This window comes from Scyliorhinus torazame, chromosome 17 (assembly GCF_047496885.1).
Source record: "Scyliorhinus torazame isolate Kashiwa2021f chromosome 17, sScyTor2.1, whole genome shotgun sequence".
Taxonomy (NCBI): domain Eukaryota; kingdom Metazoa; phylum Chordata; class Chondrichthyes; order Carcharhiniformes; family Scyliorhinidae; genus Scyliorhinus; species Scyliorhinus torazame.
In genome coordinates this window covers 12,786,597-12,813,266 of record NC_092723.1, presented here as the reverse complement: position 1 = coordinate 12,813,266, position 26,670 = coordinate 12,786,597, and the positions used below count along the sequence as shown (strand labels likewise).

Here is a 26,670-nt window from a genome sequence, read left to right as displayed (position 1 = left end):
AGTTTATCGTTGCTGTTTTAGCAGTTGTGGAAATGATAGGAACAAGGAGCGGAACGATGCCACAGATCTGGCGGCAGGGGAACAGGGGCACTGGGTGCTCGAAGCAGGAGATAAGGCCGCAATTTGGAGGCACAAACCATTGATAGGTGGAACAGGGTGGAAGGGCCGAATGGTCTACACCTGCTCCTTTTTCTTGCGTTCTTACACAGGTCACGGGTTTCACAGCAGGGGGCAACTTGTTGGTGCTGGGGGCAGGTGGCCCAGTGGTGGGAACAGGCTGCTTTGGAGAGAGAGAGAGAGCTTTGATTTGATGACGGCACAGTTTGTGATATTGGCATGTGTGTGTGGTGTCAGTATGCAATGTTACAGAATTTGAAAAAAAAAAGCCATCTGCAATGGAACAAAATATTGTCTACAAAAGGATAAAATAAAATGAAAGAAAGAAGTTGCACAAAAAATGTAACAATTACTGATGAAAAGGTGTGCTGAGAAATTGGCAGTGCATATATACATCCTCAGGTGTAGGACTGCAGTCCGTGGGTGGGATTTTCTGCCCCCCCCCCCCCCCCCCCCACCCCTTTCCCCCATGGCGGCTTTTCCAATGGTGGAGGTGAATCACCATAGCCTGTTGGCGGGATCTTCCCAACCTGACGATGCTCACGGCATTTTGCTTGGCTTGCACTCCCGGTGCCGGGGAACTGCTGTTGGCGGGGGAGGGGGTGAGACTGGAAGATTCTGCCAGTGGGAAGGTCTGGAAAACCCCACCCCTTATCATTTCTCTAAGTCGGTACCATCACATTCCATTCACTGGTACACTTCATAAAAACATACATGTTCCCCTCTTTGTGCATTTGGCAATAGGACATCCGCCAGATTCGTCTCAAGCCTTTCCCTAAAATTATTTATTAAGAATATAAAATTTAGGATGATACTGATTTTAATGGTGATATATTTATTCAGCTGTTATGTTTGATATTTGCGTTATATTTTATAAATACGAAAGGCTCCAAAATTCCATGGGGCTGTGGCAGAATCCTCAGGAAAATTGCAGCTACTTGGTTTGTACTAAATCACCTTGGTGTCCAGTTGGTCCCTGGGGAATCCTTGATTGGCCCCTTACAAGGCAAATGGTAACCTGGGGTCAGGAGCACTTATAATGGCAATTCCCTCTCCTCAGGCTCCAGTGCGACTGACATATTAGTAGCATATCTGCCCACTGAGAAAGATGAGGAGGGGGCTACTGATTTTCACAATAACATACACAAGCCCCTAACAGTGAGACAAAGGCTTGATGATTTTCTGGATTCCAGAGAACCTTTGCACAGCTCCATCCCCTTATTCAGAGGGGGAGTGTTGGGACCATGGACAGGGTGTCAGGGGCTGGTGTGGAATACCTCCAACCACAGGAGGTCCGGTGCCAGTGTTTTCTGCAGTCAAGGCACGCGGGCACTGAAGATGCATCCAAAATAGTGAGTGAGCTCACCTGATCCAGGCCAATGAAGCATGCTCCCACAGACCCTCCAAATCCTGGTTGGCGTCAGGGCTGACGGGCATCAAACTGCCAGGCTTTCAACCCAAGTGGCGGGATTCTCTGTCCCGCCGCACCCATTTTCTGGTGGGACGCGCCCCCTCCGGCAGCGGCCAATGCGGTTTCCCATTGTGGGCACGCCCTCGGGCAATCCGCAGGTGTGAATGCGCTGCCGGTGAAACAGAGGATCCCGCCGACGGAGAATCCAGCCCAAGGATTTTCAAAACTAGAGACATTTTTCCTATTTCGTATTAATTGTCAGCATCAGTTAACCATTTCCTGCTGCATTTTCTGTTCTTACACAGATTCATTTGACTTCAGCGCAACAGTTGTGCTGAGGGTAGGTTCTGAGACGCTGAAGGATGGAAGTAAGATATCAGTCAATCACAGAACGTTTCCTTATACCCGTGAGCCAACTCTAGTTACTAATATTTGATATCAATTGACCCACTTCATCACCCAAGTTCGTTGAAATGTAAAGCATGGGATTAATCATGTCACAGTGATGCCCTCACATAAGCATAGATTCTTAATGGTATAACATTGACTAAATAGATAACTCTCGCTTGTTAGTATTCACCCACCATTGTTAAAAACCTTCTCATCCTTGGGGTGTAATCCCATCAGCATGGGTGATTCCACCCCCCCCCCCCCACAAATCCTTATGCAATTTGTACATATTTTAGGCAAAATAGTTTGGCGACGTTGCAATAAAAATAATTTTAAGGAAGTTGTTCCGCAATCACACTTTCCAGGTACGCTGTTGGAAATGTCTTTGAAATCTTATCCACTTCAAAAATCTCAAATCTGCAACATTGTCAGTGATGTCAGGAACCAACTGAGGACAAGGAAGATCGAGAATAATCTCCTTTACCAACTTAATTCGTGCAGCTGGAAGCAATTGCAACAGGGGTGAAGCAGAATTCAATTTACAGGCTTGAGGCGAGCCACTTGGCATCTTTGTGATATTGTTAGCGCGGTGGTGATCCAGTGTTCTGAGTTGACAACTCAATGGTGGTTGCACTGGACTTGCAACTCCACAATGACTAGATGTTAGTGGATTAATAAATCAACAGTGACATTGCATCAACGTGACTCAGTGATGGCGTGGTGACTGTAAATTGTTAACTTGTTGACGTCAGGCTGTTACCTCGATGGGTACCGAATTGGTAACTTATGATGACTGTCACTGGTAACTCTTGTCTTGGCTATTAGTCTAACAATCCTACCCTTTATGCAGTTTCTCTTTCGCAAATATAAAAATAATTTCTCCTTAAGAGGCAATTCCTTTGTAGAAACGGTCGCTACTGATTGATGTACCTCAGGCTCTCCGCGATTAACCTGCAGCAACAGAAGCTGGTAGATTCGGGACAAGTTGGGTGAAGCTATTCAGCTCACCATCCTCGTCTGCTTCTAAACACCAACCTTCCCGTCGTGCTGCCAGTATTGTCCAGTTTCTGATCATGAACAAAAAGCCTCTTTGTATGCTGCAGGGGTCTTACATTCTTTGTTTGTCTTTTCACCACTGTGAGTTTGAGTGCTGTAATTGCTTGGATCAAAGCCACGTTTTCTGTGGTCAGTAGACAGCACAATATTCATAAAGCGGTTCAGGCACCAATGCACACTTCCAGGAAATTCAGGGGATTTCCAGGTCCATTAATACCATGGAAAGAAAAGCAGACACTGGCTGCTTCACAGAAGCTAAGTACTGATGGGGTTCATAAGACCTGTAATAAAAAACATTGGAACTAAATTAGCTGTGGCTTCATTGATAATTGTTCTCAACAAATTTTTGAACCCCCCCCCCCCCCACCGATTCAATTCTTCTTTGTTAGGTAAGGGTATAAAGGATATGGAGCTAAGCTAGATAAGTGAGGGAGACGAGGGGAACCAGTAGATGTGCTGTATTTGGACCTCCAGAAGGCGTTCAACAAGGTACCTCTCAAAAGGTTAAGTCATAAGATAAGTGTCCAAGGTGTTGTTGGTAGTATATTGGCATGGATAGAGAATTGGCTAATGGGCAGGACAGCGAGTGGCGATATGGGGTTCTTTCTCAGGTTGGTGACCTGTAACCAGTGGAGTTCCACAGGGATCGGTGCTGGGTCTGTAACTATTTACAATATATATTAATGACTTGGAGGAAGGGAGCGAATGTACGGTAGCTAAGTTTTCAGATGACACAAAAATAGGCGGAAAGGTAAGTTGTGAGAGGGATGCAGTTTGCAGAGAGATATTGTTAGGTTAAATAAGTGGGAAAAAAGTTGCCAAAAGGAGTATAATGTGGGAAAATGTGAAGTTGTCCATTTTGGAAGGGAGAACAAAAGAGCAGGGTATTACTGAAATGAAGAAAAACTTCAGAAAGCGGCTTCCGGTTGCGGCTATGCCTAGGTAGGTCGCACGTTCGGCAGCTCCCGCCGGGAACGGACTTTTGGGCTCTTTAGAGGGGCCCCAACGGCAATTGTTCGACTGCTCCCAGTGTGGGAAGGTGACAGCAAGGCTCCCCTGACATTATTTGGATTGGACCAGGAGTGGAGCGGTCAAAAAAGTGATCCTGGTGCAGCGGAAAGTGCGAGGGAGGAAAAGCAAGGTGGCGGCGGGCGGAGACCAAGCAGCATGGGCGCAGTGGTCGCAGGAGTAGCAGGAATTCCTTAAACGCTGCTTTGAGGAGCTGAAGACAGAAATGCTGGTGCCAATAAAGGCGGCAATTGAGAAGCTTGTGGAGACCCAGAAGGCCCAAGGGGCGGTGATCCAGGAGGTGCGGCAAAAAGCCTCGGAGAACGAGGACGAGATCTTGGGCCTGGCGGTGAAGGTGGAGGCGCACGAGGCGCTGCACAAGAGGTGGGCGGAAAAATTTGAGGACCTGGAGAATAGGTCGAGGAGGAAGAATCTTCGGATTCTGGGTCTCCCTGAAGGAGTGGAGGGGCCCGATGCCGGGGCATATGTGAGCACGATGCTCAATTCGCTGATGGGCGCGGGAGCTTCCCTGAGGCCCCTGGAGCTGGATGGGGCTCATCGGGTCCTGGCAAGGGGACCCAAAGCCAACGAGCCGCCAAGGGCTGTAGTGGTGAGGTTCCACTGCTTTATGGACAGAGAGTGCGTCCTGAGATGGGACAAAAAAGAACGGAGCAGCAGGTGGGAGAACACGGAGATCTGTATTTACCAGGACTGGAGTGCGGAGGTGGCTACGAAGAGAGCTGGTTTTAATCGGGCTAAGGCGATTCTCCATCGGAAGGGGGTGAAGTTCGGGATGCTGCAGCCAGCGCGATTGTGTGTCACGTTCCAAGACCGGCACCACTACTTTGAAACGCCTGATGAGGCGTGGAACTTTATCCAGTCTGAAAAGTTGGACTCAAACTGAGGGTTTGTCGTGGGGGGATGTTTACTGTGTTTACTGCGTTTGGGGAATGTTCTTTTGTTTCGGTGCTGGGTGGGGATGGGTGAATGGATTTGATGTGGGGGCTGTGGGAGAGTGTGGGCGTCGGTGTTGGAGGGGCAGGGCCCGACGGAGGAAGAGGGGGGGGTGGAGGCCCAGGGATAGGGAGTTGGGATAAGGCCGCAAAATGGAGCTGCGCTAGAGGGGGTGGGGCCGGCTCAGACAGAAAGCGCGAGCTAGGGAAAGATGGGGGCGGGGCCGGGGGGGAAGGGCCATGCTGGAGAGGAGCGCGCACTGACTGCCAAGGGGTGGGAGGATTCTCACACTGTGGGGGGCGAAGGAATGGCGGGAGAGGCCGGGGTCAGCAGGAGTCAGCTGACTTACGGGAGTATCATGGGGGGAGCAAAATGGCTAGATGAGGATCTAGCGGGGGGAGAACTGGGTTGCTGCCACATTGGCCAAAGGGGAGCTGGAAGTAGGAGAGGTGGTCGGGGCGGGGGTCCGCCGCCTGGGGGACTGGAGGGTGCGGGAGGCGCGGGCACGTGGCTGGCCTAGAAAAGGAGATGGCTAGCCGACAGGGAGGGTGGGGGGGTGCGAGTAGCCCCCTGATCCGGCTGATAACTTGGAATGTGAGGGGCCTGAATGGGCCGGTCAAGAGGGCGTGGGTGTTCGCGCACTTAAAGGGACTGAAGGCAGACGTGGTTATGCTCCAGGAGACACATCTGAAGGTGGCAGATCAGGTTAGGCTGAGAAAGGGATGGGTAGGGCAGGTCTTTCATTCAGAGCTGGATGCGAAGAACAGAGGGGTTGCAATACTAGTGGGGAAGCGGGTGTCTTTCGAGGCATTGAATATTGTAGCGGATAATGGAGGTCGCTATCTGATGGTGAGCGGTAGGTTGCAGGGGGTGCGGGTGGTACTGGTGAACGTATATGCCCCGAATTGGGATGATGCCGGATTTATGAAATGCATGCTGGGTCGGATTCCGGATCTGGAGGTAGGAAGCTTGATAAGGGGGAGGGGGGCTTTAACACGGTGCTGGACCCAGCACTGGACCGTTCCAGGTCCAGGACGGGTAAGAGGCCGGCTGCGGCCAGGGTGCTCAGGGGGTTTATGGACCAGATGGGGGGAGTGGATCCATGGAGGTTTGCCAGGCCGCAGGCCAGGGAATGTTCCTTCTTTTCCCACGTCCATAGAGCCTACTCCCAGATAGATTTTTTCATTTTGAGTTGGGCGCTAATCCCGAAAGTGGAAGGAACGGAATACTCGGCCATAGCCATCTTGGACCACGTCCCGCATTGGGTGGAGCTAGAGTTGGGAGAGGAGAGGGACCAGCGCCCGCTGTGGCGCCTTGATGTGGGACTGTTGGCGGACGAGGGAGTGTGCGGGCGGGTGCGGGGGTGTATTGAAAGATACTTGGAGGCCAATGACAACGGGGAGGTGCAGGTGGGGGTAGTCTGGGAGGCGTGGTCAGGGGAGAGCTAATTTCCATTAGGGCCCACAGGGAGAAGAGAGAGAGGAGGGAGAGGGAGAGGTTGGTGGGGAGATTTTAAGGGTGGACAGGAGTTATGCAGAGGCCCCCGAGGACAGGCTACTTAGGGAGCGACGGAACCTCCAAACGGAATTCGACCTGATGACTACGGGGAAAGCAGAGGCACAGTGGAGGAAAGCGCAAGGGGCGGTTTATGAGTATGAGGAGAAGGCGAGTCGGCTGCTGGCACACCAGCTTCATAAGAGGGAGGCAGCGAGGGAGTTTGGTGGAGTTAGGGATAGAGGGGGGAATACGGTGCGGAGTGCGGTGAGAATAAATGCGGTATTTAGGGACTTCTATGGGGATCTGTACAGGTCTGAGCCCCCAGCGGGGGAGGAGGGGATGCGACGATTCCCAGATCAGCTGAGGTTCCCGAGGGTGGAGGAAGAGCAGGTGGTTGGTTTGGGGGCGCCGATTGGGCTGGAGGAGCTGGTTAAAGGATTGGGGAACATGCAGGCGGGGAAGGCCCCGGGGCCGGATGGGTTCCCGGTTGAATTTTATGGGAAATATATGGACCTGCTGGGCCTGTTGCTAGTGAGGACTTTTAATAAGGCGAGGGAGGAGGGGACCTTGCCCCCGACAATGTCCAGGGTGCTGATTTCTTTGATCTTGAAGCGGGACAAGGATCCATTGCAATGTGGGTCGTATAGACGGATCTTGCTCCTCAATGTTGACGCGAAGTTGCTGGCGAAGGTGCTGGCTACGAGAATTGAAGACTGTGTCCCAAGGGTGATTCATGAGGACCAGGCAGGATTCGTGAAGGGTAGGCAGCTAAATACAAATGTGCGGAGGCTCCTCAATGTAATTATGATGCCCTTGGTGGAGGGGGAAGCGGAGGTAGTGGCAGCTATGGACGCGGAGAAGGCCTTTAATCGGGTGGAGTGGAAGTATCTTTGGGAACTGTTGCGGAGATTTGGGTTCGGGGAGGCGTTCATCAGTTGGGTCAGACTGCTATATAGAGCCCCGGTGGCGAGTGTGGCTACGAACCGGAGGAGGTCGGAGTACTTTCGGCTGTACCGGGGGACGAGCCCCTTATCCCCCTTGTTGTTTGCACTGGCAATTGAGCCGCTGGCCATGGCACTGAGGGAGTCCAGGAAATGGAGGGGATTGGTTCGGGAGGGAGAGGAACACCGGGTGTCGTTGTGTGCCGATGACCTGTTGTTGTATGTTGCGGATCCAGTGGAGGGGATGACGGAGGTCACGTGGACCCTTAGGTAGTTTGGGGACTTTTCGGGGTATAAACTCAATGTAGGGAAGAGTGAGCTCTTTGTGGTGCACTCAGGGGACCAGGGAAGGGGGATAGACGAGTTACTGCTGAAGAGGGCGGAAAGGAGCTTTTGGTACCTAGGGATCCAAGTAGCTAGGAGGTGGGGGGCCCTGCACAAGCTTAATTTGACATGGTTGGTGGAGCGGATGGAGGAGGATTTTAAAAGATGGGATATGCTGCCACTCTCACTGGCGAGTAGGGTGCAGTCAGTAAAAATTACGGTCCTTCCGAGGTTTCTCTTTGTGTTCCAGTGCCTTCCCATTTTGATCCCGAAGGCCTTTTCGAACGGGTAAGCAGGAGCATCATGGGATTTGTGTGGACGAATAAGACCCCGAGGGTGAAGAGGGTGTTTCTGGAGTGTAGCAGGGACAGGGCGCTGCCGAATCTGTGTGGCTATTATTGGGCAGCCAATGTGGCGATGATCCGTAAGTGGGTAATGGAGGGAGAGGGGGCGGAGTGGAAGAGGTTAGAGATGGCGTCCTGTGTGGGCACGAGCCCGAGGGCGCTGGTGATGGCACCGCTGCCGCTCTCGCCAACTAGGTACACCACGAGTCCGGTGGTGGCGGCTACGCTGAAGATCTGGGGGCAGTGGAGGTGACACAGGGGCGAAGTGGGAGCCTCGGTTTGGTCCCCCATTCGGGAGAATCATCGGTTTGTCCCGGGAAGGGTGGATGGGGGGTTTCGGAGCTGGCATCTGGCAGCGATTAAAAGAATGGGGGACCTGTTCATCGATGGGACGTTTGTGAGCCTTGGGGCGCTGGAGGAGAAGTTTGGGCTACCCCTGGGAAACCCTTTCAGGTACATGCAAGTGAGGGCGTTTATGAGGCAGCAGGTGAGGGAATTCCCGCTGCTTCCGGCACATGGGATTCAGGACAGGGTGATTTCAGGTGTATGGGTTGGAGAAGGCAAGGTTTCGGCGATTTATCAGGAGCTGCAGGAAGCGTCCCTGGTAGCCCGGCGGAGGATTTTGCTACTATGGAAGGATGCAAAGCCCCCTTGTGTAGAAGCTTGGATCAATGACATGGCAGGGTTCATCAAGCTGGAGAGCATAAAGTTTGCCTTAGAATTTCATAGAATTTCATAGAGTTAGGGTTAGGGTTAGACCTTTGCGAGGGTCTGTGCAGGCGTTCCTCAGGCGGTGGCAACCGTTCCTAGACTATCTCGCGGAGCGTTAGGAGGAGGTCAGCAGCAGCAGTCCAGGGGTGTGGGAGGGGGACGGACGGAGGGGGGTTTATCTTGGGGTGGTGTTTGGGTTAAGGTGGTTTTTCCCCCCTATTTGTGCTTTTTACTGTTATATGGGGGGTTACTGTATATGGGGGGAATCCAATGTATAACTTCTACTTGTGTTCTTGTTGTTTTCTTTTTGTTGGGGGGGGGGGGGTTTGTTGAAAATTTGTTGAAAAACTTGAATAAATATATTGGGAAAAAAAAGAAAAACTTCAGAAAGCTGCAACACCAAGGGACTTGGGAGTACTTGTGCATGAAACACAGAAAGCCAGCACACAGGGTCAGCAGGTAATCAGGAAGGTGAATGGAAGGTTGGCCCTTATTTCAAGGGGGTTGGGGTATAAGAGAAGGGAAGTCTTGCTGCAGCCGTACAAGGTACTGGTGAGACCACGTCTGGAGGAATGTGAGCAGTTTTAGTCCCTTATTTAAGGGAAGATATTGGGCGGGATTCTCCGTTTCACCGCCAGGGCACTCACACCCGCGGATTCCCCGATGGCATAGGGTGCCCACAATGGGAAACCCCACTGGCCAGCTGCTGGGACGGAGGTTCCCGCTGCCGGTGGGGGAGCGTTGCACCAGAAAACGGATGTGGCAGACGGAGAATCCTGTCCCCTATTTCATTGGAGACCAAGCGAATGAATGGGAAAGTGGGACTAATGGTCAATATAACTCTTTGCTGGCACAGGCACACTGTAGCTTCCTTCTGTGCTGGAAGATTCTATGATTCGATAGGGGCATCTGTCACACAAAAGATATATTGGCCCACTAAATGATTAGCGAAAAAGTGGGCTGCTTGGCACTAGAATGAATCATTGATGTGAGGTCAATGTAATGCAGGAAACACAGTAGCCAATGTGAGCACAGAAAGACCCCACAAACAGCCATGTGTTAATGATCAACTAATCTATTGTGTTGTGGAGATGCCGGCATTGGACTGGGGTGGGCACAGTAAGGAATCTTACAGCACCAGGTTAACGTCCATCAGGTTTATTTGGAATCATGAGCTTTCGGAGCATAGCTCCTTCATTAGGTGAGTGAATCTGTTTTGTGATATTGGTTGAGGAATGGATATTCTCCAGGCACAGCAGGCAGAAGCCATTTTCTCTTCACTGTAACAATGCCGTGGCATATTGTACATCCAGCTGAGGGGCAGGCAGGGCCTTGCCTTTCAAATCTCATCGGGAGGACAGTGTTACATCGCCAGAGTCCTATTCCTGTCTTTTTTCCTGTCTGATATCACTAATAGAGGCGCAGCATTGGTCGGAATGCTGAATGTAAACAGTGTGATGGTGTGTGACTGAATGTGGATTTGCGTGCACGGAACCCACCGGCATTGGCTGGCAAAGGCTTTTGTAGACTTACCGCTCTTGCCCTCCTTGATAGTTCGTTAGACATCTGTTAGCAGAAAATGTCCCCTGTAATGAGAAAGTTGCAGGTGATTGGTAAACAGCCTGAGTCCGGTCAGCTAAGGGACAATTCCTAACCAATCCTAGCACATTCACCATTGGCAAACGCGCTGGATCTCTCCCAGTGGATCTTAGTCATTTACCAAAGAATGCCCAAGTGCTGAGAGTGGTAATATTAACGTTTTGCGGTGTAACCGCAGAATAACCTAATTAAAGATAAACAGGTTTATGGTTACAAACTATCAGCTGTTGTTTATCCAGGAGGGTAACTACTACTTGCTCCATATAGTCACTGCATATAGACAGCAGAAAAAGTGTTACTGGCTGTGTAACATATTTGAATCATTGGTTATACAGCAGAGTAAAATTTGCTCGGGGGATTGGTTAGCTCAGGACACTTGATGGCTAGTGTGGACAGGCCTTGGGGAGCCAGGAAATGGGTTACTTGTCACAGGATTCCTAGCCTCTGACCTGCTCTGGTAGCCACAGTATTTATATGGCTGGGTCCAGTTCAGTTTCTGATCAATGGTAACCCCCAGGATGTTGATGGTGGGATATTCAGTGATGGTAATGCCATAGAATGTCAAGGGAAGATGGTAATTGTCTGGCACTTGTGTGGCACAAATGTTGCTTGGCATCTGTCGGCCCACTGCAGCAGTGCATATCGGTGGTCGACGGAGTGATGTTTAAGAAGGTGGAAGGGGTGCATTCAAGCGGGTTGCATTGTCCTGGATGGTGTCAATCTTCAAGAATGTAGTTGGAGCCACACTCATCCAGGCAAGTGGAGAATTTTCCATCACACTCCTGTCTTGTGCCTCGTACATGGTGGACAGACATTGAAGTGAGGAGGTGAGTTATTCACCGCTGGATTCCCGGCCTGTTGTTAGGAATTGGTGAAGCAGATGGGGACATTCGTTCTGTGGATCATTCCCCCAACATGACTCAGGGACTTCAGAAGGAGCAAGATGAGTAGGAAAATTTAGGCTGCAATTTCCAGCTACATCTTGAAATGAAATGAAATGAAAATCGCTTATTGTCCACAAGTAGGCTTCAAATGAAGTTACTGTGAAAAGCCCCGAGTCGCCACATCCCGGCGCCTGTTCGGGGAGACTGGTACGGGAACGTATGGGATCTTGGACATATTGGGCGAAATTCTCCGTAATCGGCGCGATGTCGGTGCCAAAAATGGCGCAAATCAGTCCGGCATCGCGCCGCCCCAAAGGTGCGGAATCCTCCGCATCTTGAGGGGCCGAGCCCTAACCTTGAGGGGTTAGGCCCACGCCGGACTGATTTCCGCCCCGCCAGCTGGCGGAAAAGGCCTTTGGTGCCCCGCCAGCTGGCGCGGAAATTACATCTCCGGGTGGCGCATGCGCGGGAGCGTCAGCGGCCGCTCACGGCATCCCCGCGCATGCGCAGTGGAGGGGGTCCCTTCCGCCTCCGCCATGGTTGAGACCATGGCGAAGGCAGAAGGAAAAGAGTGCCCCCACGGCACAGGCCCGCCCGCGGATCGGTGGGCCCCGATCGCGGGCCAGGCCACCGTGGGGGCACCCCCCGGGGCCAGAACGGCCCGCGCCCCCCCAGGACCCCGGAGCCCGCCCGCGCCGCCTTGCCCCGCCGGTAAGAGGGTGTTGTGGTAATGACACTGGACTAGTAATCCAAAGGTTCTAGCTAATGCTCTAAGGTCAGTGTTTTTCAAACTTTGTTTTCCCGGGACCCACTGTTACCAATCAGCCAAACTTCACGACCCACGCCTGCCGACCTTCGCGACCCACGCCAGTTGCCCTTCGCAGTCCACGCCGGCCGACCGTTTTCACATCCATTTTCGTTCGCCTTTAACGCAACAGGTGAGCTTGCTTGTTCCTCGTGACCTGACTCCAATCAGGTTCACATGAGGAGAGGGCAATGCACACATCAGGTGCAGAGACCAGCTGGTTTCGTGGGGCCGTCTTCATCTTTGTAAGGACGGAAAAATCCAACCTTGCACATGTGGGTTGTTGTGAGGGACAGGAGCAACAAAACGTTTGTTTTACTCAGCACTGGATACTCCTCGGAGATGCAACTCCAGAATGCTGAAGGCCTCATGGACTTGCGGCACATTTTAATGTGCTGTCACAGGTGAGGTGCAGAAGTTCAGTCTCTTCATTTGGAGTCAGCCCGAAGTTAGTAATTGACTCTGGCGCCTCAAACTCAAAAAGATTTTTCACCCACCTCTTCTCTTTCAAAATCTGAAACTTCTCCTTTGGAAAGTAGCGACAAACGCTGTTGATCAGCGTAGCCAGATACGACTGAATAAAGCTTGCTAGTCTGACAGTTCCCTCGCTAACACTGTTTTCTTCGTAGCAGTGTGGTGAACATGTAGTAGTGTTGGCTTAGTACTCGCACTTGTCTAACTTTCAATTACTTTTGGAAAACATATTTTCTTCACAGTGCCAAAAGCAATCATCATTTTTCCTTGCAATTTGAGTTTTTCACTTAGAATTAAACGGACGTCTGCAAGGTTAACATTCAAGTTTCATCACCAAACAAGTCAGCCAGCGGGGATGATTTCTCAAGGCGGAAAGCATGGATTTCATACCTCAGTTTGTAACTCTGACATGCACCCGACCACTTGACAGTCAACGTACTTCTGTGTGGAACGTAAATGTGCGTGCTCAGCCCCCATATCGGAACGAACAGCTTCAAAAAGCCTGGTATTGAGTGCGCTGAGTTTAATGAAATCCACAACTTTGCAATTCCTTTCAACACCACGTCTAGATCGTATGGAATTCTTTTGGATGCCAAAGCCTCACGGTGAATAAAACAATGTCCTGACCAGCTGCCTCCTTAATCCTTATGATAACTCCGCTGTTTCTTCCCAGTCATGTTGACTGCCCTATCGCTTGTGATTGCTCTGCAATGAACCCAGTTGATCCCACACTTTCCAACCATGTAACTGTTCAATGCTTCACAAATCTCTGCGCCAGTCGTGCTGGTTGGTCATGTCAGGCAGCACAGCAAATCCTCAAAATATTCGTTGTGCCAAACATACCCAACGAAAACTATCAAGGTTGCACAATCTAAAACTTCTGGGGCGGGATTCTCCGTCCCACCAGCCCCGTTTTCCGGTGCGGCACGCTCCCACCGGCAGCGGGATTTTCCGTTCCTGCAGCCGGCCAATGGGGTTTCCCATTGTGGCCACCCCCACGCCGTCGGGAAACCCGCAGGTGTGGGTACGCTGCCGACAAAGCAGAGGATCCTGCCGACGGAGAATCCTGCGGCTGTACTTTCATCCACTTGTATTGAGAACTCCTGTGCTGACTTTAAATGAGAAATAGGCTGGGCTTCTAAATTCTCAATAATATCACAAATCTGGCAAGCCTCTGTGTTATCACTAAGCGGGATGCATTCTAGTTTTTCAGCTGACCTCCCATCTAGGGCCGTACGAGCCATGTCTAATGCTGCAAGGAACTTTAATCTCTCTGCTACTGTGTGGGGTATTTTCTCTTTAGCTACATGATAAGCAACATTGTAAGAGGCTAATTGTGCTTTGTTATTCAATGTTACATTTCTGCTGAGGACTTCAGCTGATGATTTAATTTCTCGCTGCATCCGATGAAAATAATCAAGAGGTTTGTCCTCGAACTCGCCATGCTTAGTCTTCAAATGCCTTTGAAGTTTTGAGCGTTTTAAACTCTCATTTGTCAGTACTTCTCTGCATATAACACACATGGACTTTACATCCTGATTTGCACTGGCGCTATTAACAAAGCCATACCTCAAGAAATCATCTTTATACTGCTTTGTTCCCGATTTCAGTTTTTTTCTTTGTTGGCTGTTCACCAGAGGCTCTGGAGCTCTGCACAAGCTAACACTAGCACTGCTTTGTCCTGCTGTTGACTCTCTTGAGCAGCTCTCTCCAGCAGATTCAGTTGTGAGATCCTGTGTTTGTGTCTCTGGCCCTCTCTTCCTTATAACAAAGCAATCTATCTTCACTTCTTCACAGTCCTGTTGCCTTGCTTGCTCGCAGATCGAAAATGGAGGAAACTCTCCTCTGTGACTTTGCGGCAAAAGCACAGACGTGCAAGACGCGTGACATCAGTTTATGTGTTGGGCGCGTGATCACTGCCACTGCTGCTGGCCGGAAGTTGCATTTAAAAGCTGATTGTGGCCAGCATTCTCAATTTAAAAGCTGGTCGTGGCCGTTGGGCGTTTCTCCCGCAATCGGCAATGCCGCGACCGATCACTCCGCAACCCTCCCGTGACCCACAGTTTGAAAAACCCTGCTCTAGGTCATGGGTTCGAATCCTACCATGGCAGCTGGTGGCACTTAAATTCAATTCATGAATCTGGCATTGTAAAGCTAGTCTCAGTGACAGTGACCATGAAACAATCGATGACTGTTGTTAAAAAAAAAACATCTGATTCACTCATGGCCTTTCGGGAAGGAAATTTGCAGTCCTTAACCAGTCTGGCCTACATGTGACGCCATATCCACAGCCCTGTGGTTCAGTCTTAACTGCCTTCTTGTCATCGCCTAGCCAGCCATTCAATTCAAGGGCAATTTATTGCCTATTACATGAAAGAATTTTTAAAAATGCAACTGCATGTTGGATGAAAACACAAGGGACGGGATGACTATTGTATTTCTCGAGGGAATCTCACGTCACAACTTGTTTTGTATTTTACTATTAAGATTAATTGCTTTTAGGGTTCATATTCACCCGATTGGGCCAAATGGCCGGCTTCTGGGCTGTAGCATTTCATGTAGCACTCAACGCGGGAACTGAAAGCTCTATATGTGGAGCTGGCGCAGCAATGAAGAACTGCAGGGTTACTGAAGAGTGATGGGGTTGCTGAAGATGACTAAAGAGCAGCATTGATACCGAAAAGTGGCAGAGTTAGTGAAAAGAGCGCTACAACCGAACAGTTTTCCATTCGCTGAAGAGTAGCGCTGGTACTGAGGAGTTGAGTTGATGAGAAGTAAACGGATTGCTGAAGAGTAACACTGTTGCTGTGGGCTGCAGAGTTACTGAACTGGGGTGGGATTACTGTTGTCCAGCTGAACTATTGGAAGTTTGAGTGGTTAAAATAGCAACACTGAGAAAGGGAAATGTGCTGCTGTGTTCAATACAGTGCCCAGTATAAGCAGAGCAGCATCCTGTTTTCCTGCAACTTCTCTTCATTAGAATTGTCCCTCATAACTTGTTTGATGTTCATCCTCTCATAGAGTCATAGAATTTAGTGCAGAACAAAGCCATTCAGGTCCATCGAGTCTGCACTGGCCCTTGAAAAGAGCACCCTACTTAAGCCCACGCCTCCACCCTATTCCCGTAACAGGGCGGTGCACTGGTACAGAGGGTTAGCATTGTTGCCTCATAGTGCCAGGGTCCCAGGTTCGATTCGGGGCTTGGGACACTGTGCAGAGTCTGCACGTTCTCCCCGTGTCTGCGTGAGTTTCCTCCGGATGCTCCGGTTTCCTCCCACAAGTCCCCAAAGATGCGCTTGTTAGGTGAATTGGACATTCTGAATTCTCCCTCAGTGCACCCGAACAGGCGCCGGAATGTGGCGACTCGGTATTTTCACAGCACCTTCATTGCAATGTTAATGTAAGCCGACTTGTGACAATAGTAACGATTATTATTGTAATAATATAAGTAACCTTTTGGACACTAAGGGGCAATTTAGCATGCCATTCCACCTCCGCAGACACGGGGAGAAAGTGCACACTCCACACAGTTAACCGACGCTGGAAGTGAACCTGGGACCCTGGAGCTGTGAGGCTTCACGTGCATCACATCACACATTTTCCCACCTTCCTGTGTTACAAAATACACTCAGACCTTTTGACCTAAATCATGCTCTCTTGACTTTTCTCATGCTTTGCACCCTTCTACAATCTACAGGCCTTTAAAATCCAATTACATTTGCTAACACTTTTCAATAGCAATATTTCCTGTCCCATGCTCCACAAGAGCTCCCACCAACCGAAGCATGGTACCTTAAAATGTGGCCCCCATTCAAAGTGAATTGTGCGTAAAATCCTTCAAATATGGATAGCAATAACAGGCTGGTTGAGGTGGAGATGGCTGTACCAAAGATGGTTGACTCAAGAATTTGAGTGCGGTTACTGCTGAGGGGACATGAATAAGGCAAGAAGCTATGCCACAGATTAAAAGATGTTGCCAATGGGGAGAGAGAGTTGACTTCCGGGCCTACGCGCAGAGGGGAATAGCTTGCTTTTCCGTACGCAGGAGGAGAGAGGGGCATATGATATACTGTAAGGAAACTAGAGAGGATAAAAGTTTGGGAAAAGTTTTTTAAAGATATTTTTTATTCTCCTCCTCTTTCACATTTTCTCTCAAATTTACACCCACCAACAATAAACAATAATCAATAACAAATATGTCAATCCCCATGTCAATAACAACGATCCCATCCTCCCACCAAACCCCAAAATTAGCCCGCATGTTCACATAAACAAATGACAAAAAGTCACCCATAGTCACCATTAACACACACAGCCCCCCTCCCCCAACCCTCCCAGCCACCCCCCCCCCCCCAACTAATGTTCGATGTTATCCAGTTCTTGAAAGTGCACAATGAATAATGCCCATGAATTGTAGAACCCCTCCATCCTTCCCCTCAGTTCAAACTTAACCTTCTCAAGAGTCAAGAATTCCAACAGGTCCCCCCGCCACGCCAGGGCACAGGGTGGAGAGGTTGCTCTCCAACCCATCAGGATCCGCCCTCGGGCGATCAACGAGGCGAAGGCTACAACATCTACCTCCGCACCCGTTTCCAACCCTGGCTGGTCCGACACCCCGAATATGGCCTCCAGGGGGCCCGGGTCCAGTTTCACGTGCACCACTTTAGAAATTACCCTAAAAACCTCCTTCCAGTAATCCTCTAGCTTTGGACAGGACCAACACATATGAATGTGGTTAGCGCACCCCCCCCCCCCCCCCCCCCCCCCCCCCCACAACATTCACACACATCCTCTACTCCTTCAAAGAATCGGCTCATCCTCGCCCTCATGAGGTGTGCTCTGTATACCACCTTCAGCTGTATCAGCCCCAACCTCACGCATGAGGTGGAGGCATTCACTCTCCGGAGCACCTCACACCAGAACCCCTCCTCCATATCCTCTCCCAACTCTTCCTCCCACTTTGCTTTGATCCCTTCAAGTGGTGCCCCGTAAACGGCTGATACTACCCCCTTCTCCAGTTCCCCTGTTGTCAGCACCTCCTCCAGTAATGTGGAGACCGGCTCCCCTGGGAAGCTCTGTATCTCCTTTCTGGCAAAATCTCGATCCTGCATGTATCTAAACATTTCCCCCTGCTCCAGCCCATACTTCGCTTCCAGCTCCTTCAGTCCTGCAAATCGACCCCTAAGAAACAAATCTTTTAGTGTCTTAATCCCTTTCTCCTCCTATTTCTGAAAATTTCCGTCCCACCTCCCTGGCTCAAATCTGTGGTTCCCCCGGATCGGCGTTTCCCTTGACCCTGCCCCCAACCCGAAGTGTTGGCGAAACTGCCTCCAAATTCTCAATGAAGCTATTATTACCGGACTCCCTGAGTAGTTCCCCGGAGCTATCGGGTGTGGCGCTGTTGCTCGTGCTTTCAGCCCCGACCCCCTGCACAAACTAAGTTTGGGAAATGTTTACCTCTCAGCTGGATCAAGGGCTCTCGAGACTTCACTCCAGTACCTTTGCTGCAGCCTCTGGAACAACAAAAATCAGATCAGGTTAAGACTAGAAATGGCAGAGTTAATGTTCTCCTGTCTTTTTCTGTAATTATTCCTCACTTTTACATTGCCATTCACAGCCAGCTGAGTTCTAAATAAGTCACGGCATGATTCTAGTTTACAGTATCGCATAAAGCATCTGATCATTTGGGTGGCACGGTAGCACAATGGTTAGCACACATGCTTCACAGCGCTAGGGTCCCAGGTTCGATTCCCGGCTTGGGTCTCTGTCTGTGCGGAGTTCTCCCTGTGTCTGCGTGGGTTTCCTCCGGGTGCTCCGGTTTCCTACCACAGTCCAAAGATGTGCGGGTTAGGTTGATTGGCTGTGCTAAATTGCCCTTAGTGTCCAAAAGAGTAAGTGAAGGTTACTGGGTTACGGGGATAGGGTAGATACGTGGGCTTGAGTAAGGTGCTCTTTGTAAGGGCCGGTGCAGACTCGATGGGCCGAATGACCTCCTTCTGCACTGCAAATTCTATGATCATCATGACCTAGAAATTGCTTCTTTAATCGCCAATCCTGTTGCTAATATCTATGCGTGTCCTTTTCAAAGGTGATAATTAATGCAGAGTTCACTATATGTGAGGGTATCCAGAGGAATCTCTACACTGACCTACTACTGTGTGGGGTAAATACTTGGGGCTGTATTTTCCCAGCCCCATAATGGTGCGCTTAGAGGTAGGTTGGGGGGTGGGGGGGTGTGGTCGATGGGGGTCGTGATGACATGTCGGGTGAATAGGGGTAAGATGTGCCAGGAAAGTTCTCTGACGCATTCTCGCGACTCTGGAGATTTACCAGGGGCAAAGCGACATGCAGATTGCCTGCCTGCTCATCGGGGAGGGATGGTGAAGTAATTATGCAGCGGATTTGCTCTTGGCCTTTCATTGGACAGTGAGCTCCGAGGTGCCAACTAAGAGGCTGCTTCAGGTAAGTCACTGAGCTGGTCGTATTGGCAGCAGGCTCCAAAATCTGGCAGGAAATCCCTGCCCAAAATGTCCTTGCGGCATTTCATAGATTATCATAGAATTTACAGTGCAGGAGGCCATTCGGCCCATCGAGTCTGCACCGGCTCTTGGAAAGAGTACCCTACCCAAGGTCAACACCTCCACCCTATCCCCATAACACAGTAACCCCACCCAACACTAAGGGCAATTTTGGACACTAAGGGCAATTTATCATGGCCAATCCACCTAACCTGCACATCTTTGGGCTGTGGGAGGAAACCGGAGCACCCGGAGGAAACCCACGCACACACGGGGAGGACGTGCAGACTCCGCACAGACAGTGACCCAAGCTGGGAATCGAACCTGGGACCCTGGAGCTGTGAAGCAATTGTGCTATCCACAATGCTACCGTGCTGCCCATCATTTGGTCATTTCCGTGGCTAGTTGCTTTGGTTTAATGGGAAGCCTTCAACGAATGATCTAAAGTTACGAGCCACGACTCTCCTTACCCACCTTGGCCATTAGACATACATCCAAAGTGTTGATATTTCATATCGTTGTGCATTACTCTAAATATTTCTATGTTGAATTCTACCTGAAATTTCCAAACCATTCCAATCTGTCCAAATTCTTTGAAATGTTGTCTACTGTCACCTTGTCACACGGGTTGGAAGTACAGGAGTAACCGAGACACTTGGGAAGTGTCACAGAATGCAAAAAACGCAATACTTCTCAAAGACTGAGAGATGTACTTCGGGACATGTGACAATAAGTCAAATCAAATATTCTGAAATCACCGATCTAAGATGCACACCATTAAGGCATTTTCTGAACATAGAGTGCTGCATACTGAATATATAAGTGACCTGATCAGGGAGCTGATATTCTGCTTTGCCACTGGGCCATCACAGCTGGGAAGCTATTGTAACAGAATTAAGTCTCTTTAGTCGTCCATTCGTGGGACGCAGGCCCTGCTCAAAGCCGGTATTCGTCTCCCGCCCCTAATTTCCTTTGGAAGGCAGTGGTGATCCACCTATAATATAACCGAGTGCCTCCCCAGAGAGTTGGAGTCAACCACATTGGCGAGTGGCTGGAGTCACTTGCAGATTAGACCAGGTAACAACAGCAGATTTCACTCCCCCCCCCCCAAAAAAGGACATTTGTGAATCAGATGGGTTTTTCATGACAATCCAGATGGTCACCATTATTGTTGTAGTAACCTGGACGGAGCACAGGGGGCTGGTTTCATTGTTTTCCACACATGACCCGGGCAGTATGAGCTCCCCCGCTAACTATGGGGCTAGTATCATGTCCATATAAGATCGGGCAGATAGCAACTGACCGACAGAGAGAGAGAGAGGACCTGGTGAAGTTTAATCGGGCTCATTTGTAAATAGTACACACCATAAATAAACGGCTTCTTTGTGTTACTCGTCTGCCTCCCTATGTGACAATAAAGATTATTATATTATAATTGCTACTACTTTCATTGAAAAATCTGGTGGGCTGCCTGGCCTGATACGCTGTGGAAAGAGAGGGCACAGTACTTGTCCGATTTTAGCAAAGGAGATTTATGCCTAGGTTGTCTGGATTCATGGAAGAGCTTGCCAACAAACCAAGCTCTGTGTGTTGTGCCTGGGGGATTTCCAGGCTGCTCACAGGAGAAGAGCCAGGTGACGCAGTTTAGCTGGAATTCCAGGGCCGGAATTCTCCGGCTGTCAGGATTCTCTGTTCTCTCCGGCAGGCCAAACCCGCCCGCAGGTTCCCGCCACGTCGGGTGGCTTCGATGGGAAATCCCATTGACAAGCGGCAGGAAGAGAGAATCCCGCCATCAGCAAACAGCGCGCCTCTGAGAAACGCGAGGCAGCCCAGACCTTGGGGCTGAAGACACAGCTGCCAATGGCGGGGTGATGGATATTGGGGATGGGCGAGTGGCCAGAATGGGAGAAACACTGCGATCGCAGAGGGTTGTAAAACTCCAGGAGGAGATAGGGAGAGGCGAGGCTACGGAGGAGTTTGAGAATTATCCGGTGTTGTCGAACTGGGAGCTAATCCAGGTCAGTAAACACGCAGCGATTTGTGATGATTTCTTGCTGTACATCCAAGCTAGCTCAACGAATCAGCTGTTACAGAATGGACTGTCTGGAAGGTGTATAATCTGTTGGTGGGGATGGGACAAACATTGACAGTCTTGAGATATAGATTTAACCTCTGCTCCCAAATCACTGCCTTGCCTGTTGAGACAGGCCGAGCTATGCTGTTGTTGTGGAAATTCTCACAAAGTGCAGGATTTGCTGGCTGACTGATGCTTTTGTGAGTCATTAACTTGTCCTTTCTTACTGGGCTGTGTAATAGACTCCACACAAACAGTAACAAAACAGATATCAGATGTTAAGAATACTTTTCCATGACACCATCACCAATTGTTTTAACAACTCATCGGCCCCTCTACGTAATACTGGGTGCGACTTTCCAGTCGCGTTGTGGCCGGCTCCGATTCCGCCAAACCCGGTGAATAGCGGGAGAGCCCAAAAATGGGTTTTGCGCTGGGCACCGGGAGCGATGATCCCAACCGGCAGTGCCCGAAGCGATCTGGGTCACACCCTGCAGGGGTGCCAGGTCGGCACTGTCCAGATGCCAAGGGCAGTGCCACTGGGCAGGGCCTGAAGTGTGCCTCATGCTTGGATGGTGTGTTGGGGGGGGGGGGGGGGGGGGGGGGCGTGGGGTCATTTAGTGGTGGGGGGGAGGTTGTCTCTCCGGTTAGGGCTATTATCCATGTCTGCAGGGGGTTGTGATGTCCATGGGTGGGTGGGGGGGGGGGTCCCCAACCTAAATTTGAGAACTAGGCACCCTTTAAAAAGGACACCCCAATCTCTGAGGAACCGGTCTTGCTGGAGTCTTTATTTCCCCGTGCCAGAAAAAACTCAAGTATGGGATGATTTTGTGAGAATGTCCCCAAGTTCCAAGATAAATAGATACGATCCACCAGTCACGCTGAGCCGGAAAAGCACGCCGTGGCTGTTGAAAGCCGGGAGACCCGGCCCCTGGCATCTACCCGTCTCGCGGGACGTTGCAAGGTGAATCCCACCCAAAATGGCGTCCAATCTCTCGCTACATCGGGGAGTTCCGGTGAGCAGAACTCCCCATTGCAAGAAACGGGGCTGTGTGCGGTCTCGGCCATGTGTTCCCTGTTCAGGCTCCTTATTCAGAGTGAGTCGCGTTGCATGGTCATGTGTTTCTTGGCACTGCGAGTGCAGGGAAACACGCGGCTAACCGTGCTCACTCGGGGACTTTGTTCCCTTTTGGGAAGATCACGCCCAATGACTAATTGTGGGTGAATTGCGGCCTGGATCGCGCCTATTCACCTGGCAGGAATCACACCATGAAATCTCCTCAAAATAACATTTTGGCCACGATTCACTTGCCACATTGCGCTCGAGCCTTACTCTAATGTGCAGATTGCCGAGGTACCTGAGGCTTTGGGATTCAATCCCTTCGCCTCGGAGATCTCGGGCGAGCGCCGTTCGGTACTGGTCTCCACCAACGGAGAGCAGATGGAACGGCGCTCGTGGGGGTATCCAAGGGGATCGGGACCCCCAGCTGCGTGCCCTTTCAGCAGGGTGGTGCCCTGACACTGCTGGTGCCACCTAGGTACCCTGGCAGTGCCAGCCTGGCACCCTGGCAGTGCCAGCCTGGCACCCTGGCAGTGCCACCCGGGTGCCATCCTGGCACTGCCAAGGTGGCATTTTTTGCGCACGCGCGATCAGGCCGGGATTGCCCACGTGGGTGTTGGGAGGGGCGAGGTGGGGTGGGCGGGGAACCCTCCCATGTTGCATTCGGGCTCCCTGGGGGGGAGGTCGGGGTATTTGTTTGTGGGCCTAGGGAACTTTGTTCCCTTTCGGGACGATCGCGGTCAGCCGTTCTGGGTTTGAGTCCCACACCAGGACTTGACATCCAAGGAAGGCTGATTCATAACGCGGCCAAACAGGTTGAGAGTCCACCTGCAGCATCCTTCCAACACACCAATGGTTGGCGGTAAGAGGAGAGACTCCTGGTCAATCATCCTTGATGTGGAGCGGCGCCCCGTGAGCTATAGGCGACAGGCTAGCGACCTGTTCCGGGAATGACTATCTATGGAAACAGGCAAAAGTCTGCCTTAGTGCATAACTAGGTGTGGGGAGAGAATTGCAATGTTCCAAAGTGCTTTGCAGAGGGACAATCAAAAATAAAAAAATGGATAGTGGGTCAAAGAAGGAGACATGGTCAGTCTGGTGGCTTTTAAGGATGAGCTTCAAGACGGAGTGGGAGGTGGAGCGACCGAGGGGGTATAGCGAGTAAAGTTCACGGTATTTGGTCCAGGGCATGGCTGGCAGTGGTGTGATGACTGGAGGGTGTAGGTGTGTGAGGATAGGGGTCACTCGCCTGCAGAGATTTGTAAAACAGCCAGAATGTTCCATTGCCTGGGCGATGACACATCCCAATGTCGTCACTCACTCACGCAGTATTTCAGTGGGCAGACTTGTGCAAGAGTCAGAAGTGTGCCTGCTGACAATCAAGCAAGCAATGTAGTGCATTGAGAAGTCAATCAGAGGCAGGTTGATACGGCCTTTCCGGTTTTATGTTGGCGGGGGGACGGATCAAGTGGGCGGGCAGCCTTTAAATTTCAGCCGCAACCTCGATCGAGAGGGGAATGAAATGTCAGGGCTGCAATAAAATTAGCACAGTTGCCTGGCACCTGAGGATTGTGCTCTAATGTGCCACCTGGACACCCTTCGCATAGTTTGTCGGTCATTGTTCATTTTCCACAGGTCGGCAGCTCCCCGAGACAGCTCCGCGGCGGCTGACCCCCTGAGGAAACACATGCGGAATGCCAGCCTGCACGCTCCGTTTTCTCGACGCCCGCCCTCTTCACGCGCACTCCAGTAGCACTCAGCCTTTAACAACGTGCTTTAATTGGCGCAAGTTAATTGGCCAGCCAGTGTAAAATTGTGCTCTGGAACTGACCGCTGATGCGAACGGGTTTCACACCTGTTTCTGGGCCCTCCTAGTGTGGGCCCTGCTGGGCGAAATATTCAGGCCAACATATTAAACCGTGACAGAAATTAGATTGACAAACACATTGCTGTTGTTTGAAGATGCCTCCCCATATTTGGCCCGATGGATCCCGTTTCCCGTCACTGAGGCTGGGAAACCACAGACGGAGAGCTGGCGGAGCAATTCACTCAGAACGTTGATTCTTCCCTGACGGAGCGACGCCGACTAACAGGGACCCCGGGTTTGAGTCACTGTCTGTGTGGAGTCTGCACGTTCTCCCCCCCTGTCTGCGTGGGTTTCCTCCGGGTGCTCCGATTTCCTCCCACAAGTCCCGAAAGACATACTGTTAGGTGAATTGGACATTCTAAATTCTCCCTCTGTGTACCCGAATAGGCGCCGGAATGTGGCGACTAGGGGCTTTTCACAGTAACTTCATTCCAGTGTTAATGTAAGCCTACTTGTGACACTAATAAAGATTATTATTATTTACTGCCAGGTAATCTAGGCTGGTACTTATTCACTCACAGTGAAACATGTAAATCTTTCATCCATTTCTCCTTGGCTTTGTACCGTGAAAACCTTTATTTCCATGAAAGCCTACACTTCCCCTATCTTCCCTTTTGTCATGATATTCAAACACACATCACAACACACACATCATGATAGACAGACCAACAGACCAATTAGCACACATAACACGACAGCCAATCACAGACAAGAGCAGACACAGTATAAGACAAGAAACACGACACCTGCTGGCCAGTCCATCTGGAGACAGGACAAGGCCAGGACCTCATTAACAAGACACTCACACAGTCACCACGTGCTGAGTACCAAGTCAGATGTGTAAATAACTAGTTGGAATAAAACTGCGTTGTACCAATCGCAACCGTGTTGGTTCGTCTGTACCTCAGAGCACCCAACACCACACCTTTCAACCAGCGGAACAATCTCCTCCCAAACTTTACTGCCGTTTCAATCTGTTTCTAAATGCCATTTAATCTCTCCCAGTATGTTCCAAAATTGTCTTTTACTCCACATTTTGAAATTAAAATTCAGCTACCTATTTCAAGGACAAATCATGGAAAGTGGGACACAAGAGGACATTTAAAAAAAAAATTTAGATTACCCAATTCATTTTTTCCAATGAAGGGGCAGTTTAGCGTTGCCAATCCACCTACCCTGCACATCTTTTGGGTTGTGGGGGCGAAACTCACGCAGACACGGGGAGAATGTGCAAGCTCCACACGGTTGGTGACCCAGGGCCGGGGTCGAACCTGGGACCTCGGCGCCGTGAGGCAGCAATGTGACCCGTCCTGCCCACACATGAAGAAATAAGGAGAAACAATTTCTTACCCTTAGCTTGCAGGATGAGTGGATCAGTGCAAAGATAACGAGAACGAGCACAACTAAAGTTCCTATGAATAGATACAGATATGTCTGCGAGTTCACGTGCTTCCCGTCTTTATGTGAACTAACTGTTCCTGCTACTTCATTGGGTTCACTGGCAGTCTGTGATGGAGATGCAGCAGTGCTTGAAGCGGACAGTACGCCAGGCAAAGTTCCACGTGAATTAGCTGTTGATTGTATTAAGTTGCAATCACTGGTATGTGGCGCATCTGTTGACATGCTCCTAACTAAATCGCTCTTGTTGTCTTCTGTGACTACATTGGTCACTGTAGACACGACACCCATTACTGTCGTTGCAGGAGACATCAAGGAGCAGAAAAGTTGCGGTGTGCTGACGCTAGATGAAGGTGGTCTGGAAGAGTCTGTGTAAGAATTGCTTGAATGCCATCCATTATGAAGGTCAACGAGGCAGCAATTTGAAGAGACGGAGATGTTGGAGGCTGCAGGAATGAGTGAATAAGTCAATTATTTCAAAGAAGTGTTACTATGAACCAAATATCTACGTTCCAAAGATCCCTCAATCACTCTCTTTTGTCACTTGGCGTATGCTAACTCGGTTATGTCTCCTTAACAGCACAGCACCCATGTAACAACATTGTATTACAAATCAAGGACAAATGTCACTAAAAAGGACATGAACAATTTGAGCTTCAACAAACATCAATAAAAGGAAATAATGTAGGTGAGGTGGTAGTCAGAAAGCTGGAGGAGAATAGCTGTAATGAGTAGATAGCAAGATATATGAAAGGAGAAAGTTGTAAAGGCTGGATCAGGATGTACTGTTAGAAGAGGTAAAATTGGGTTGAAACAGAGGAAAATAAGGAAGCCATTTAACTCATTGAGCCTGTTGATCCACTCGATGAGATCACAGCTGATCTACAACCTAACTCTATATCCATAATCTGAGATATTGTAAGTGAATACGACAAGTTATTAAACATTTTTTTTTAAGAGTTACCCAATTCTTTTTTTCCAATTAAGGGGCAATTTAGCGTGGCCAATCCACCTACACTGCGCATCTTTTTGAGTTGTGGGGGCGAAACCCACGCAGACACGGGGAGAATGTGCAAACTCCACACGGACAGTGACCCAGGGCCGGGGTCGAACCGGGGTCCTCGGCACTGTGAGGCAGCAGTGCTAACCGCTGTGCCATCGTGCTGCCTGAATATGACGTGTTACACATGAATGGCGATACTCTGAGCAGGAAGGCGTTCGTGCTCCGGGGGGCTGCT

The 26,670-nt window shown here is 50.3% G+C and overlaps 1 protein-coding gene across 1 annotated transcript in view; it reads right to left on the bottom strand.

The window, feature by feature from the left end:
- Positions 1–935: 935 nt before the first annotated feature.
- The window catches only part of LOC140393721 (uncharacterized), an 87,797-nt gene continuing 62,062 nt past the window's right edge, over positions 936–26,670 (bottom strand). Inside the window, exons 6-9 of the mRNA XM_072480039.1 lie at positions 25,385–25,878; positions 17,973–18,028; positions 10,287–10,339; positions 936–3,255 (exon numbers count right to left, since the gene is read on the bottom strand). Coding sequence (XP_072336140.1) covers positions 10,312–10,339; positions 17,973–18,028; positions 25,385–25,878 — 578 coding nt within the window. The 3' untranslated portion in view covers positions 936–3,255; positions 10,287–10,311. The remainder of the gene's footprint in view (positions 3,256–10,286; positions 10,340–17,972; positions 18,029–25,384; positions 25,879–26,670) is intronic.